Here is a 17,492-nt window from a genome sequence, read left to right as displayed (position 1 = left end):
AAAGTATAATTTTAAAAAAAGTCACTTATCTGACAATTATGTGAATAAATGATTAAATAATTACTTAAAAGTCCTTGAGTCAGTCTTGAAAAGTCACAGTGTTGCCACTGTTTTCAGAATTAATATTAAAGCGATGTTACAAAGTTACAGTGCTAGTTTTCAAATGAAAGTGGTATTAAGAGGTCATAAGTGAAACCTACAACTAATTCAATGAGGAATAAGACAGATGAGACATGAACTGAAAACAAAAATTTTATTCCACACTGACATTCCCAGTGTCATCATTTGCTTTCTGGCTCCTGGGAAAAAACAAGCGGTATTTTATAATATAAAAAACTGACATTTAAAGCACCTTCTTAGAGCCTCCTCAAAGAAGGCATCACTTTTACACAAAACCATCTGCTTCATGTCTTTGCACTTTAGATAAAGATTTTAGAATAAATTCTCATGTTTAGCAAAATTATAAGTCCATTATTATGCTTACTATGTTTTCCATGCAAGTGTCCAGGTCCCATTTTGGATATATTTTCCAAGAAAGCTTTTCTGAAGTACAGTTGCTGGAGCGTTACATGCATTTGCACGACCATCACAGGCTGTCACAAAAGTGTGTGTGTATGCAGGTTTTGATGATGATGATAAATGACAGCATATTTTGATTCATAGCTCTTGATTGTTGCAGTTCCTCCGAATGATTCCCCGTCAGGTACAGTACTTTTCTTCTCCTTGTCATTGCAACTTGAGTTGTGCAGCTGCTGCGTTTTTATTGGATCCTGCACTTGCCGTTAGCGGTAAGGTTCAGTATAGGGAAGAGCGTTGTGTTGAAGGGTAACACGGGTAAGCACGTTACTGGTCTTCTCCGTTCTGCTCAGGGTGGTGTGCTTTGGGCGGGGTGGATGATGTGGGGACTTCTCCTTTCTTACCGCTGGAGTGAATGGTTAGGACTCCCGCCGTCCTCTCCGGGTTCTCGCCGCGACCTTTCGCCTCCTCTGCGTCATCGGCGGCCTTCAGCTGCTCTTCCTCGGCCGCGGTCTTCGCTTCCACTGCAAAGTGCGGGTGAGTTCTGAGTGCTTCCCTGCACTCCGCGTACAGGTCGGACGACGCCAGGTGTTTTAAGTCTGAGTCAAAGGGGAAGACCACGCCGGCCTGGGCCCCGCCTTCAGAGTGTCCCACGACCACCGAGCTCCGGTAGACCTCCACCCCCTCAGGAAGCATGGACTTGATCTTGGGGAGCCAGCGTTTGCGCACCCGCCGAGCGTTGGTGCACATGTCCGCTGCAATCACGTTCATCTCGCTCTCCTTGAAGTTCGGGGCAAAGTTCTGACAATAGACTTTCATCGGAGAAGACAAGCAGATTTCAGGACCGAAAGATGCTTCATTGCACCACAGAACATGCTGCCGCAGCAGAATTCCTAACAGTGCTTAAAACTACTTTAAAGCTGCGAAAGACCCAGGAGGCCAATAAATCCAACGAAAAAAACCTATCAGCAGCCAGAAGCATTTGAACCACAGAGCTAGACGGCATACCATTAATCAAACAGAACAGAACTCACGTTTGACCGTGTTCAGAATGCGGCTGTCCAGTGGTTTTCTGCTGGGGTCACAGTTTGATGAGCGAATTCCAGTTCCACAGCTGTCTGCCAAGGTGTTCCTACAAGCGCAGTACCACAGTCAGCCACTGGAGGGCAGGTCCAGCACATCACATGCACCACCCAAAAAATCAGGATGCAGCACTTTCATAGTTTTACACCAGACGCCTGTCTGCAAAGGACACAATGCAAACTAAACAAGATCATGCAGACACAATTCGAGATGCGTAAAGGCGGTTGGACCGAGAGTTTTTTTTTTTTGTGATTCTGAAAAAGGTGAGGGGCTCTTTAATGCTAAAAATACATTCCGTTTCTCAGACCTGTCAAAGAAGGCTGCGAGCAGACGTCGGAGCAGCACTTTATGCTTGATGCCAGCACACAGGTGACAGTTCATCAGCTGTCCTCGCGTCATAAACACTCCCGAGCCTGAGACGGAACAGGGGAATGCCATTTCCAGCATGACACAATGTCATTTATCACACTGTATTTTCTGTGAGCCGTGTCAGCCTCATTTCTTAATTTCTCCGTTAGCCCTCTGCTTTATGATGCACTTTCACATCTCATACTTCTGGGTGTTACCTGCTATGAGCTCGAGACGCTCCCCCGGGTCCCCTTCTGTGTAGAGTGCAGGGTGACAGCGGTACCCGATCTGGCTGATGAGACTAGCAGGCAACGCCTCCCTGTCCCCACCTAGCAGTACGCAGAAGCGGCTCTCCAAGGACACGGGTATTGATGAAAACTCCATCTTGTCCTGTACTGAAAAGAATAAAGGTGGGAGGAAGAGACAAACTGTAAAAATAAAAATAAATGCTGAATGACAGTGACTGAGTGATGACTTGGATGAATTAGAAGTGACAGCTTGACCACAGCACACAGAGACGTTTACTGGCATAAGGGCTGGTCGAGTAGCCATAGATCCTCTTCCCGTTCGCAATGCCATCGAAGGAGTCCTCCTCTAAGTCTTCGTCCTCGTTTTGGTGGGACGTGGGACTATCTGTGGCAGGGATGCTGGAGGCCCCGGGACTGGAGTGTTCTGCAGAGGACAGGTCATAAGGGTGCACACTGAGCAAGGTACCGTTAGCCCCGATCCCCGTGTAAAAAAGGGCGCTGCTCCTCGCTATTGAGTTCCGCACTGATTTGGCTTCCATCTCCGCCTGCTTGAGCTCCTCGCTTTGTGAGCATACCGGGGTCTCCAGTTTCTCCTGTTTGATCTCACAACTGGCCACAGGCTGGTCACCCAGCAACTGGATAGGGCTCGGCGGGTCATCGTTGGCGGACGTCTGCGAGTCGCAGAACGGGGCGCTGGCCTTGAACATCAGGTCCATGCCGCGCTCCACAATGTTCTGGATCTGGAGGTACCCGGCGGTGTACATGACCATGAGCTGGTCGCTGGCCGCCACCGTCATCTTCCCCGTGTAGCAGAAGGACAGGATCTGCTGGAAGCAGGACGGGGTCACCGAGGACGGCAGCTCGAACAGGGTCTGGGCGGTGCCGCTGAACAGGTCTCGGAAGTAGAGGCTGCTGGCCGCCAGGACGGCACGGTGGGCCTTGAAGGCCTGGCCGTTCACCATGATGGCCACGTCACAGTGCTGGCCCAGCAGACGCTGCTCGTTCAGGCTGTCCAGCACGGTGCTGCCAAAGTTCGGGACCTCCATATGTAGGAGCTGAGACATTGTCAACTTTGGGACCTACAGAGGAGATACGACCTGTTGAGTGAGCATCTGTTAGGAGAGGGGCGTAAAAACACAAACAGGACAATTGGTGAGCATGAGGGACGTGAAAAAGCATCTCGCTCTCATAAGCACATACAGTATAAACCCACATTAGTCACAAGCCAGGAAAACCGTCAGCACGCCTCACGCCCCTTACAGTAGCTTTAATTAGACAAGAACGCCACACAACCTTCCTCTTTCCCCCCAGAAAGCCTCACAAACAAGCCCACAGCCACCACGCCTTCCTCTCCAGCCGCACGTTATCTGACCTTTACAGCAGCATCGTCCGGGCGGTGAAGAGGCAGCCGGGCTCCATACGTTCGCTCTGCCGATGTGACAAGGCGGGCATCCCGGCGTTCTGTCCCAGAGTCGCAGTAACGAGAGCAAGGCAAGGCTGTGCGTGTGCAATCGATGCAACATCTACACTATGTCACAGCGAAGGGGGGGAGAGAGGCTATAGGCACAGACACAGAGAACGGGGAGGGTGGGTGGTGGTGAGGAGGGAGGGAGACTGAGGGAAAGTCATTTAAGGACACAGGAGGGGAGAGAGAGGGAGAGGGAGAGAGAGAGAGAGCGAGGGGGAGACAGAGCGAGTGCTGATGCGGATAACTGCCCCTGCAGAGAGTAAACGTCTGTATGTAGTATGGAGACAGAGAGTGAAAGAAAGACAAAGACGAGGGAAGCGGCGTCTCTCTCACACACACACACACACACACACACACAGAGGAAAAAAAAGGCAAAAACTCCACCTTGTCGGGTGGGGAGGAAAGAATCGGCACTCTTGCAGAGCGTTCTCAACGCCCACTGTGCAGAGTGTGACAGAGCCGTCATCGGCTCAGACTGTAACCATGCCACTCACGTAAGAGTATTTACATTGAGGGCAGACAGAGCGTCTGTGCCAGGAATGCAGCGCTGCAATGCAGTCCCTGTCACAGACTGGCATGCTCAGAACAGAGGCTGCATACTGAATGGGCTGTGCCAGTGAGGATCCAGGCAGACAAAACACTAATGGAGGATAAAATAACTTTGGCCAAGGACTGAATTGCAAACGTTTGGCCAATCAGCTGGGATATCTAGATCCCTCCACGACAAACGTGCTGCTAGATGGGAGTTAACAGGCCACATAAAAACCAAGCCTTTTTGATGGAAATTTGAGTCCGAGTACTGGGGAAAGGTGGTGGCTGGGTGGGGAGTGTTATGCAGCCACCGGAAAGTGTCTGCAGGTGCTTGTGCGTTTTGTGGGCTGTACTGTGTGCTGTTTAAGGGGTTGTTGTGTGTGCAGAAGAGGCAGCAAATTGAACACTGGAGCAGTGGAACAGCGCTACTCAGCACTTGTACAAAATAAAAAATAAAAAGGCTGTATTGCTCTGCCATGCAGTCATTGCCTTTTAAGGATAAGACACCCAGATGCACTGTGAGTCAGCACTATTGGGGAGGGAGAGAGATCCAAACAAAGGTAAAATATACCGTCCTGTACCAAGCACCATAAGACACAATTACAGTTGTGCTGTATTAATAACCCAGGCTTGATGGATCACCTGGTAAGCATGTCTTGAAGGGATCTGTCCACTGAGAACATACACAGGGAAATATATGACTGCCCAGAACAGTAACGGTCCAGCGGTAAACAGACTGCCTGGGCTATTATGCTCCCTGGAACAGTAAAGACATTCACAATAATGAAATGACAGATTAATGTTACATTTTGTACCCTGCAATTGTCTGGTGGGAGGTCTGCGTCGGTCCAGTATTTCAGTTCCTGGAATCAGTGTTTACCATGGGGTTAGGCGGCCTTGCCCAGTGTCCCCTCAATTTGAGAAAAAAACAGAAGTGAGTTGTTCTCCTTCCACGCACATATCTGAAGATGTAACATGTTTAGAAGTTTTAGGCAGGCATAAAAGATGGCATTCAAAAACAGAATTGGAATGAACGATTTGTTTTAATCAATTAACAAAAGGAAGTATAAAAAAACAAGAATCTAACCAAAGAGAAATCTAAATGAACTCAATATTTAGTGTGACCACCCTTTAATTCTTCTAGGTAGTCTTGCACACAGAAGGAACTCTCATGTAGATTGCTCCAAACATCTTAAACAAATAACCACAGATCTTCAAGATTCAATGTTAGTTTATTTTCAGTACAACAGTATACACAGTATACCTCACAGTGTATCTCTATAGGAGAAGTTAAACTTATAAGTTAAACTTTTCTGTCCAATGAACAAGTCGAACAGGACATAACAGGACAACATAATGTAGGAGTGCCTTTAAGGTCCCTCAAATCCTTCTGTCTCTTCAGGTCATCCCAGACAGACTCAATAATGTTGATATCAGGGCATACAATCACTTCCAGGACTCCTCATGCTTCTTTAAGCTGAAGAAAGTTCTTAAAGACATTGAAAAAGAAAGTGAAGATTGTTATTATGAAACACAGCACAGCACACGGTGTCTCCTCTGCTTTTAACCCATCACCCTTGGTAAACAGTGGGCAGCCATGAAAGGCGCCCGGGGAACAGTGTGTGGGGATGATGCTTTGCTCATTTGGTTCAATTACGGGTCAGTTTTCTTACCCACTAGGCCACCACTGTACCCCGTGTTGGCTGTATGTTTGGGATCATAGTTTGTGAATAAATTTAAATAAAGAATAAAGTTGCAGCTGATCATAAACCTACCTGATGGTGTTGCATGATGGATAAGTATCTGCCTAAGGACACCATTAATCATGAGCAAATCTCCAAAACCAAAACTCCATTTGTAGAAATGCAGCCCCAAACTGGCAAGGAACCTTCACCATGCTTCACTGTTGCCTGCAGACACAATACCTTCTGCCATGTTTCTGCATCCAAATTCCTATGTTTTTATGTTGAATCATTTGTCTTTGTTTCCATGTTTTTTGGCTTCCACTCTTCCACAAAGACCACTGGCCAGTCTTCTCTGGACAGTAAATGGGTGTACCAGGGTCCCAATGGTTTCTGCCAGTTCTGAACTGATGGCACTGCAGGAGATCTTTTGATTCAGAGGAAAAATAAGCTTGATAAGCTTCCTTGGCCGACTACTGCGTCTATGATCCTTTCTTTATGCTTCTTCGAAAGTGCTTGAAAAGCACATCATGAACCCCCAGACTGCTTTGAAATCTTTACCTGGGAAAGGTCTTGCTGCTGCAGTATAACCACCTTGTGTCTTGATGACCAGTGTCATGAGACTGTCTCCCACAAGTTTAGCTGTTTCAATTATCATGTGAAATTGATGCTCATTAGAACCTGATGGGATAAACGCAGAGGGCACATTCTGGTGCATCATGTGCTGTGTATCACAATCACTTCCACTTTCACTGATCAAACACCTGAATAAAACACAAAATCCCTGAATTTGGGCATGTAAACCTATACATGAATAATATTTAGATTTGATCTATCTATTAAGTATAATGTATCAACTCTTATAGGATCTTATAGGACAAGGACATGAAGAAAAGTGATATTGTTGGAAAAGCTTGGCTAATCATAAATAATACAGCATAAACAATCTAAAAAGCTGCTTCATGATCTTAAAAGCAAATTATTTTTACTCTCCTGTAGTGTAATGTAATGTAATGTAATGTTTCATGGTGGGCTAGCCTTGCCAGATTAGGACCAGTCTGCTGTTGTTTAAGATCGAATCCAGTCTGCTCATTATTCATAGAGTGCAAGATTCAGTGATAGATCTGAAGAAGCGCTGCTGAACTCCTGGCATCAAAAGCAAACAAGGCACTGTGCCAGATTTAAAATGACTGCAGCTCTAAAATCTACTGAGGAGGTTGTGTCTGGAAATGAATGTGATAATGTACAATCTATACACCAAAATATGAAAACACGTTTGGTCCTGTCACGCAGTTTTAAGTGATGCATCCTCAGACGTGCCATTGGTTTAACACCTTGATGTAAAGGGAGTGAAGAAAGACATATCCGAGGGATTCTCAGCAGTCCTTGTGACTCCATTTTTGACTAAAGGTAAATAGGAGGTAGGAAAAAAAGGCCGCGGTTCATCCTGGGGCTAAATAAATTTAAATGAAACATATTTAATAATGAACGTTTTCTCAAAATATAGTGACAGTTACATTTTATGTGAAATGTCCCAGTTGTAGTGACTGTTACATAAATACAACTTATATTCACAGAGGTTAGAAAATGGCAGGCATTAAAAATGTTTTTTTTTTTTTACTTGTTTTAATTCCGTAATCGTGCGCTTCTGCCTGGTATTGTACAGCAGAACTTGCCCTTCAAATTCTATAACCATTCCAATGGTTCCGATAATAAACGAATTATTACTCAGCATGTTTAGAGGCTGCTGGAACGTCTGGTTACATATGCCTGGTGGTTTTCAGTATTCCACTGACCTTTTGAATGTCCTGTTTTTGGAGTATACAACATGAAATGTCTGCTTTTCCTCATTTGTTGTCACTGGCTGAATTTAACGTTATGTGTGGCGTCCAATGTTCAGCAGTGCTTCTGTGACAGAATGATAAGAACAGTTTTAGGCGCTTCCGTGCCTGCTTGGCTGGTCTTGTCCATCAGCTCTCTCCGGAAACTGTGCCTCGTTGTATACGAACGGCTGCAAAGCCGTCTGAGAAGAGACGAGCAGTGCCACAGGCTGAAGGCAGAGGAACTCGGCGAGTCTTGAAACGTAAGATGGAATATCAGCCTGCATAGTGCACACCTGGAGAGCAAACATTCCTTGGTGTGGTTCGCACATTTGTCTGTCAAATGATAAGTGTGTGAGCCACATTCGCGGCCAATGGTCAGAGGGTTTGTTAATGAAAGTCCAAAGGAAGGTACTTTCACTAGATATGAGGTAGGCTTTCATTAGTTAGGAGCCGTGTCTGTCTTTTCGTTGTGAAAGCTTCTTGGCGGTAAGGAGCTTGTTCGTCTTTTCGGCTCCAGTTCGTCTGGAAATTTACCATCTGCCACGCCCGTGTGTTGGTCTTATCACTCAATTTACCGGCAATGTCACTGACCCCTTGTCATAACCTTGGTAAGGAGGTTTACGAGTATGAGCTTCTCATGTGAGTCTGATAGTATCATGGGATCTTTGCTAAATATAGACTTCAGATTTGAAGGAACAAGATCGGAATCAGTGTTTGTTTTGATAGACAATAAATCCAGAGGCCAATTCAAAGTGGGCCTAGTGGGTAAGGAAACTGGTTCGAATCCCGAGCTGCCAAGGTGCCACTTAGCAAAGCACTGTCCCCACACATCTCCCCGGGCGCCTTTCATGGCTGCCCACTGCTCACCAAGGGTAATGGTTAAATGCAGAGGACACATTTCACTGTATGCTGTGCTGTGGTATGTCACATGTGACAACTAATCACTTTCACTTTAGTTCAAGAGACCACATGATTTTACAGAGGGGAATCCCATTGGACACATAATATGGGATTCAAGCTGTAACAGAGCTAAGGTCTGTTACTGGTACTTAATGCTCCAAGCAGCCTTATGATGGTAAATATTTTATCGATGATATAGCTCTTGCTAAAGACCAACAGTGAAAAGACTGCAGGGGTGGTTTCCCAGGTTTTGGGGAAGGGGTGGAGCTAGGAACGTACCATTACATTGAGATGGAGAGGGGAGTACTGGTAACTTTATTAAATTAGATGAAATATTGTAAAATTAAGTATTTTTAAAATGTATATGAAATGGTTTAATGATGAAAGTACTATGTGCATGTTAAAAACTGTTTTAACGGTTGTCAAAAGATTATTTACTTGTAGTTTGATAGACAAGTGGTTTGGCCCAGATTTAATAAAGACTGGTCCATGGAAGGAGTAAAAAAAAGAGATGAGGAGCTTTATTGACGATTATTAGAGGTTGACTTATTATTCATATTTTTATAACTGTGTTTATTGAAGGTTTTTTAAATATAATTTAATAAACTGAGTCTGCCTTCAAACCGCAACCACTTTGTGTCTCCCTCCCTGCCACCATCACCGCTCAGCTGTCCTGCTGGGGGGGGTCTTCCTGTCCCCCTCGTTACACAAGCATATATTTCAGTGCACAAATGAATTCATGTACAAAATGACTTTTCATCCACAAAATGCATGCAATAATAAAGATTATCCTCAGGTGCATGCTTTCTGTGAAGAAAATAAAGTGACTGCTTTGGGGTACAAAAACATCATTGGGCTCATCTTTTTGTAGACAAAACAAATGGAAAAATAAGGGAGAAAAGTATCACCAACAATCGCAGCCATACATACGTATCCAGCATGGCTCCCTGACAAATGTAGTCAAATGCTAAGATGCAAACATCTTTTTATTTTTGTGAGACAGGAAACCAATCACAGTAAAAAATTTTAAATACAAAATGCAACTTCTGAGAAGGCACAATACACAAAACGATATATTCTTCACATTAAAAATATATCCATTGAGTAGTAAAAATAAGTTTGTTAACGTTGAAATGGTTCATCTCAGGCAGGTGAAAAGGTCACTTTTACAGTATTTGCAACTACATACAGTACATTTTGGGCAACTATTTCTCAACTAGTGACTTCTCTGAAGTGACTTCTAAAAAAAAAAAAAAAAAAAAACTGCTCAAAACCGTTCAGAGAAAACCATAAAGTGTTCAATTAATTTGCTTCATAAAAAGCTACAAGAAAAATGATGAAAGATGCAAACAGAAAATGGGTCTCCTGCACAGCTCTTTTCACATTACATTTCCTATTCTTGGTGATCACACTATAACAGAGAACACTATCCTGGGCAAAACCTAGCAGTAAAAATGTATTGATGGCACAGAGAAAATGACTAATAATAAAAAAAATAAACCACCTGTTTTTTATTCCTTGAATACAAACCCAACACCTCAATAATAATTATAAATAATAATTATAACAATAATATAAAATTGCCAACCCTACTTAGAAATAAGGCTTACAATTTGTATAAAAATGAAGGACACCACCTGTTGCGGTGTCACCTTGTTCCCATGTCTATTCCCCAAATTTCTTATTCATATTTAAATTAATGCTAAAGTATTGAAAGTTTTAGCTTCAGTCAAAGCAAACCACTGAACACCGACTAAAGTCCACAGCAGCTGATTCTTTAAAAAATAACTATTATTTTTATACAATTACAGGAGATTCAAACAGAAGGGAGAAATGATTGGATCCTTCGACATAATTAAAACTATACATTGTGTCACAACACTGAAGATGTTTCTGTTTCCCTAAATTAAAGAAATAGGGAGAGTGTTATTAATATCAAAAGCCACTGCCCTTGCATTCTTACAGATTAAGGCTACATCGCAATTTATTGGTTAAGCTCTGCTCAACAAACTCCTTAAATATTGAATGGGTTCATCGGTTGGAAAAAATGACGGGCACGAGTGCCACCCACCAACCCTGCTCAACTCTGCAATAAAAATTTGTATAAATAGTATAACAGTTAAATCTTCATAGAAAAAAAAAGAAGTGTTTATTATACAATTAATAAAATATGGCAATGTAAATGAGATTCGCACTATAGCCTTCTGGGCAGTACACTGTATTGTGTATTGCTGCTTCTCTTCTGTAACCAGGTCTGAGGCTATGAGGTTTCATCCAACCAGTCATCAAAATAAGTCCTTAGTCTGGACATAATCTCTTCACAGGACAACACAGCACAAAATACAAAACAAATAAATAAGCAACTCTCCACTTTACTCCCTCTTATCACTGGGAGGAGGAGAGTACAGTCTGTCATGCGAAGTTCTTCCTACTGGACGGCTGAGCAACGGCGAGGCCTTCAGACGTATGGTCGACTGTGTTTGATCTTCCACCTCTTGGATCGGATGCGGAAAAAGAAGAACATCAACATGAGGAACAGGCAGGAGAAGGCATACAGCACCACGCACAAGCTCATGTCCACACTGGAGAAGCCCAAGCCCAGAAAGTTGACCCCTGGCCTTGGGTCCCTCTGGCTGTTCCTGGCCTCTTCCATTGTATCTTTTGGGTCACTCCTTTTCCCTTTCTTTGGCAAATCTTCATGGGCTTGTTTATCCCCCTCAGTGCCTTGGTTATTCAAAGGAGCTTTGTCCATGCTGCCTGGTGCTGGAGGGGCCTTGATATCTAGCTGCTCCAATTTGCTGCTGTATTTGGGGGAGATGTTGGCAGCACTGTAATGTTTCTTGAGGAATACTTGAACCATGTCTTCTTTCCAAACGTGGAGGCCATTTTGTTCTTCATGACAGGTGGGGCAGAGGTCTGGCGTTGGCCACTGGGTCTTGGGGAAGACAGGATCTTCACTCATAGCCCCTGTAGAATTAAATATTTTTTTAAATAAATAAACCAACAAAGGCACAGAAAAAAAAAATAGGCCTTGAGCTAATTAATCATGTAAGAATTCTCAGCAGTACCAGAGGAATCAAGAAGTCAATAAATATTTCAACAACTTAAAAACATTAAAAACACTGTATGCATCAGTAAAAAAAAAAAAAAAAAAGGTAAGATTATATTCAAACTGAAATATTCAAAACATGACCAAAGATACAAACAGCTATCAAACATCAAAATATACATTTGTACAATATATAATACATATTTCCTAATAAATCAGCCATTTAAAGTGTATTTCCTGACTCATTTATGTATGCTACATATCACTTTCATATTTAAAATTCTAATAAACACAAAACCCTGCAGCCCTAGTTGTGCGTCATCCTTACTTCTGCAGATTAAAAGTTACCTGCAGATTAAAAGTTCCTAAATGAAAATGACAGCGATCTGAATTAAACACGCTGGCGGTAGTAAACAGGCAAACCCGCACCTGCCAGCCTGCTGTTGACCTGGTTGTGTTTCCTCCACAGCCAGAGCACAGCCTCATCCAAACTCTTGACAGAGTTCATAGACTCCTTTGCCATCGCTTCAAAATGCTTGCCGCACTCCTGACATCCAAAGAAGGTTGTGATGTACCGGCGCATTGTCTGGAGCACAGCCTGGGGGTCGTCTTCCAGAGCTGCAAAATTAGTCAAAATAACGTAATATAATACCTGGCACAGAAGCGACTTCACTGCAGGGTTTCTGGAGGAATCTGTTTACTGATCACTGAAATTATAGCCAATTCCAGAGATCATTACACATTTTATAGACAGTTAATAAGCATCACAGAACAAACCGGTGTTGGCCAGAGCATCTGGACGTTGGGCAGCTTGTGCGGTCAGGATGTGAAAGAGGGTCCACAGAGAACAGGGATACCCTCTCAGGGTCATGCTACTTCCCTGGCAGCTAACCCATTGTACATGGTCGGTGAGGTACAGCCCAGAAATCTGCATGGAGAAATGAAGTAGCACAGAATGACACAACTGCGATGCGCAGCTGCAAAATTTAAAGGTCGAATGTAATACAGTGGGATGCTCATAGCTCATGCAAAGCCAGTGTGGTAGTGTGCAAGACCTGACATCCTTATAACATCTTTCCAGTATGTGAGCAGGTTTGGGCAAAAATACTGAATACATTAATACAGTAAATTAATTCTGTCCTGTATTAACTTACAATTCAGTATTGCACCTTTCAAACACCTTTCGTATAGGCATTCTTGTAAAAAAAAAAAAAAAAAAAAAAAAAAAAAAAAAAAAAAAAAAAAAAAAAAAAAAAAAAAAAAAAAATCAGCTCTACAATACTGATATGAACAATATGATTAATAATTAATTTTCTTCAACAATACTTGTCAGTTGCACTGTACAAATCACAATCAAAATGAATATGACTTATTATTGACTGTCATTTATATCCACATTTGACAAAGCAAAGCATAAATGCACAAATACAACTGACTGGCTGATTTAGCAAAAAAAGTACTAGACATCCTGGATAACATACCCCAGTCAGCAGTATCAACATGAATACCATTTAATCATTGACAATTATCCACACATTAACAATCATCCCACAAATGAATAATATATCAATGTTTACATAATGTAATGGTCGTAAGCAAAAAATTTACCTTTTAAAGTTCAGCATGAAGCCACTGATCCATGTAAAGTAATTATGTCACATTTAAAAGCCTATATGAATAGGCTGCGGGAGACAGTGTTGATGTGCACTGACAGCACCAAATTACTGTTAACACGGTAAGTACCCTCATCTTATTGTTCACCAGGTCCAGGATTGCATCATAAGGTATCTTCTCCAGTGGGAGACTGGTCAGCCATTCCAGAAGGGTCTCCAGCAGTTTAACCACAGGCTGGCGACCAGGAAAAAGCTGGAAAAGGGAGAGCAGTTTAGAGAACATTCATGAGGATCTGCCAATTGAAGTGATCATATTGACCTACACACAGGCCACCTATAGTCCCTGGTCACACTACCTTAGCCACCACTGTGACAAAGTCCTTAAATGCCACAAGCTCCTCTCCTTCCAAGGTGTGATGGGACGCCAGTTCCACCCTCAGGAGGTAATGCAGCCCAGACTCGAGATCCGCCATATATACTTTAGACCTGAGACACAAAACTAACTCAGATTAATTCATAAATCCCAATAAAAATGTTATCATTTTACCACTGACTGTACTTTTCTAGGTCGAACCTGTCAAACTCCTTCCAATCCTTCATGGTGGCCTCATCTCCCTTATTTAGAGTGTGCACAGGATCTTGAACAGAAGCGGTCTGTTTTCTACGCACCCCAGGGAGGAGTTTAAGGAACGACGAGAAGAAGAAGCGCTGTCTCTTTGGACTGCAAACAGAGACAATCGGAACTGAATTACTCCAATCCAGCCAAGTCTTTACTCATTTAACTCACAAATGAGCAAACTTCCACGTACACATCCAAAGCTCCATGTGACCCATTGGGGTAAAACAGGTATGCTGCAGGGGCAGTGCTTATTCGAAGCTTTTCTGTGATGGCTTTGTCTGAACTCAAGGCTCTTCTCACAGTCAATCCCCGATATGGAACCAGGTCCAGTATCACCTGGAATGCGGCAAAGCGTTGTTTTTTGACATTTAAATACATAAAAACACAAATTAAACAACATATGGTCAGATTTTACAGAATAAATTAACGTATCTTGGTTTAAAATAAAAATGTTAAATAAAACATTCAATAATAGGTTTCATTTCAATAAGCAATATTTCTTCCCTCCCATTTGAATGCAGTAAATACAGCAAAATAACTGCAACATAATTGATTAGAATAAATCACCATGACCAGCTCTGCCTGCAGTATATCATTTTTCGGGCCTTCGGGGTTTCAAAAATGATTTTATAAATCATTACCTCTCTGCCCACATAGGAGTCTTCGTCTTCAACTATGAGTGCAGTGTACTGTTCAGCTGTCTTCCCCATCAAAGCCAGGATGTCATCAGACCTGTTCATGAAAAGATGAAACAACAAAACAAAACTAAAAAGTTTAGAAAAGACAAAAAGTGCTTCGTATTCAATTTATTTCCAAACATTCTAATAGGATTTTACCTCGCAGGTCCTAGAGGAGGGCAATGAACGGGCCAGTCCTGCCTAGTGTGATTTTGCAGGATATTAACCATTAACTGCCTCACCGTCTGCAGCTCCCTGTTGGCTCCTGAGAAAAAGGAAGACGGCTACGTTACATGAGTTCCATACACAATACAATAAGTAGCGATAAGAGATAAAGCTCACCTCTGTATGTCTTTCCAAGCTCATCTACACTGGCGTGTGCTTTAAAGTACTGGTGGATGAAAAGACGAGTTAGCAAATCAGATTATAAACAGCGATTTATATATATTTAAAAAAGCGATTGGCTCATACCCGAAATGTTGGATAGAAATGGATCTCAAACTCTTTACATATATCAAAGTTCCTCTCATGAGCACAGTCCAGGACGCCAATTCGGATGGCCAGTTCCCAGTCTGAAAAGGGGATAATAAGACCAATAAACCCACAATCTTATTACTTCAAACTACACCTTGATGCCATTATTTAGCTGAGCTGTCTAGGTCTGACAATAACAGACTCCCTGAAGAAATGAAGGTCCTGACCAAAGAGGGCTGAAATAGTACAGACCTTCAAATAAACACACGTTGATTAGTTCCACCATTTCATCATCCATGGTTACAGATTTGTAATTTTGATTTAAAAATCATATACCACAAGATAATCCAGAGAACAGGCTGTAACCTTACATGCTGACATCAGCAAAGCTGTCAAAACTACAATCTTCCCAGTCCACTAGAGCAAGGGGGGGGGCACAAAACAATGTGACAAAAGAGGGGGACAGAGCAAGCAGACCCCTTTCCTTTGTGAGGAGAACACATGCCCCGGGGTGGGAAAAATCCAGCATCCAGCCACGGCGACGTCCCCCTGTGCTGCTATTCTGCACCTGCCCCGGGATCTACATGTGTGTGGGGTCGTGCGGGGCGCGCAAGCTGGGGTCGCCGCGACACAATGCGCCCATCTGACCCGCATTGTCCGGGTAACAGCTGGTAAGCGGCCACTCGCGAGGCGAGCCAGCCGACAGCTTGTGCCGACACCGAAAGAAGAAAGGCGGCGACTATTCCGTGGCGCGCTTGGCTGTGCTCCGCGAGTCACCAAAAGGGCTGAGGGCACTTCCTCCTGCTCTGCGCTATTCACAGAGCCAGATCTCTGTGATAACTCGTTCTGTTCTTCATACATACCGTACAGGCCAAACGCTTGGACACACCTTCTCATTCAATGTGTGCAAAGCAGTAATCAGAGCAAAGGGTGGCAACTTTGAAGAAACTAGAATATAAACCATGTTTTCTGTTATTTCATAAGTTATTACATAACTGCACATGTGTTCATTCATAGTTTTTATGCCTTCGGTGAAAATCTACCAATGTAAATGGTCATGAGAATAAAGAAAACACATTGAATGAGGAGGTTTGTCCAAACTTTTGGCCTGTACTGTACATAGGAAAGTAATCTAACTGTATTAGGTGAAAAAATAATGCTATAGTATATCCATAACTATTTACATATTTGCATGTTTTAAATAATCATGCACATCATACTCAGAAGCAAACGTAGAACATATGCTGCGGAGCTAAATTTACACGCGTTGACACGTGTAGACGGAGTAGCTCAGACACCTCGGCCTGAGGCCACGTTAGCCTGTAACTAATTACCAGCCTCGCCGCAAACAGAGCTTCTCAGCTCGGATAGAAAACCCACGTTAATCCGACTGCGAGCTGGATCTCGTTTCTCTTACGGCTTCGCCCTCGTTTTGGGACTGCGTACGGGCAAAAGCGCCCCAGGCCGAGCGATGGGGAATTAGGATCCTGTTAGAAAAGTGGCTCCATCTGGCCAACTGTCAGAGATCGAGACGGAACAGGTAACCACGCCACGCGCAGCACCAGGGAGCACCATCCACCGTCCAGCACAAACCAACACACAGCCTGCAGCACGAGCCTTCATGCCATCAGCAGCCACCCAGAACCTGTTGACAAGTCACAATCAGCTACTCCACCTACACAACACATTATTATCGCACATCATTGTCCATGCAACAAAGCAACCTTAAATAGGACACAGATTAAACAAACTACATCAAATAAATGTAAAACTGACGTAAAAGGTACACAGTTACTGTGACAATACTTTCATGGTATTAAAATTACAATATTTTTTTGACACAGTTCCCTAAAATTGAGGTAACGTGCTAATGCTAGCAATCACAAACAGCTCCGTAACAAAAATATATATTTATTTTGCCCGATATTTACGGTTTAATTCCGTGCCACTGTAGGTCCACGTCGCCTTACCGGCCACGGCGGAGCCAGCTTAGCAGCGCGTCACCGAGAATCCGTCCCGAAACCCACCTTTCACGTCCCCGGCCAGCGCTCTCCATGTGGGCGAGTACTGGATGCAGTGTCCGCACCACGACGAGTAGAACTGCACCAGCCAGGCGGTGGAGGAGTTGCGCACGGTCTGCTTCAGCGTGTCGCCGCCCAGGATCGCCACCGGGTCGTCCTCGACGTACAGGCGAGCGGCCCGGCCCGGCGGGGCCAACACGAACGCTAACAGGCTAACCCTGGCCCAGACTGCGGCACCCATTTGGCGTGAGGGACGGCTATCAGGACGGGCGGTGTGAGTGAAGGATGGAGCCCGGCGGCGGCACCATCACGTTTAGCAGCGGCTGCGTACGTACGTGCAGCGACGCACAACGCTTCAGGGGACGACTTCATTGGAGTCCGCTGCAGAACCTCGCGGCTGCGTTGTCCTTGCGCAGAAAAGGTCCGTGGCAGTATGCGCA

At 43.8% G+C, this 17,492-nt stretch overlaps 2 protein-coding genes across 3 annotated transcripts; both read right to left on the bottom strand.

The window, feature by feature from the left end:
* Positions 1–239: 239 nt before the first annotated feature.
* On the bottom strand, positions 240–3,999 carry nacc2l (NACC family member 2-like). Of its 2 annotated transcripts, none has more exons than XM_028996298.1 (6): positions 3,568–3,999; positions 2,473–3,307; positions 2,166–2,342; positions 1,907–2,012; positions 1,551–1,648; positions 240–1,328 (listed from the first exon to the last, which is right to left on the bottom strand). In XM_028996298.1, exons 2-6 carry the CDS (start codon positions 3,257–3,259, stop codon positions 844–846), a joined length of 1,653 nt encoding a protein of 550 aa, XP_028852131.1. In that variant the 5' UTR covers positions 3,260–3,307; positions 3,568–3,999; the 3' UTR covers positions 240–843. The 2 variants fall into 2 exon arrangements, with proteins under 2 accessions (XP_028852131.1, XP_028852132.1); XM_028996299.1 differs by having other exon boundaries at positions 2,473–3,274.
* Positions 4,000–9,703: 5,704 nt separating this feature from the next.
* qsox2 (quiescin Q6 sulfhydryl oxidase 2) lies at positions 9,704–17,472 on the bottom strand. Its single transcript, XM_028996014.1, has 12 exons — positions 17,059–17,472; positions 15,029–15,129; positions 14,900–14,948; positions 14,717–14,822; positions 14,522–14,612; positions 14,071–14,216; positions 13,836–13,982; positions 13,618–13,747; positions 13,392–13,514; positions 12,426–12,576; positions 12,078–12,266; positions 9,704–11,566 (listed from the first exon to the last, which is right to left on the bottom strand). The coding sequence occupies exons 1-12, from the start codon at positions 17,291–17,293 to the stop codon at positions 11,058–11,060; spliced, it is 1,977 nt and encodes a 658-aa protein (XP_028851847.1). The 5' UTR covers positions 17,294–17,472; the 3' UTR covers positions 9,704–11,057.
* Positions 17,473–17,492: the final 20 nt, after the last annotated feature.

The sequence above is a fragment of the Denticeps clupeoides genome, chromosome 11 (assembly GCF_900700375.1).
Source record: "Denticeps clupeoides chromosome 11, fDenClu1.1, whole genome shotgun sequence".
Taxonomy (NCBI): domain Eukaryota; kingdom Metazoa; phylum Chordata; class Actinopteri; order Clupeiformes; family Denticipitidae; genus Denticeps; species Denticeps clupeoides.
This window is presented reverse-complemented; position numbering and strand designations above follow the sequence as displayed.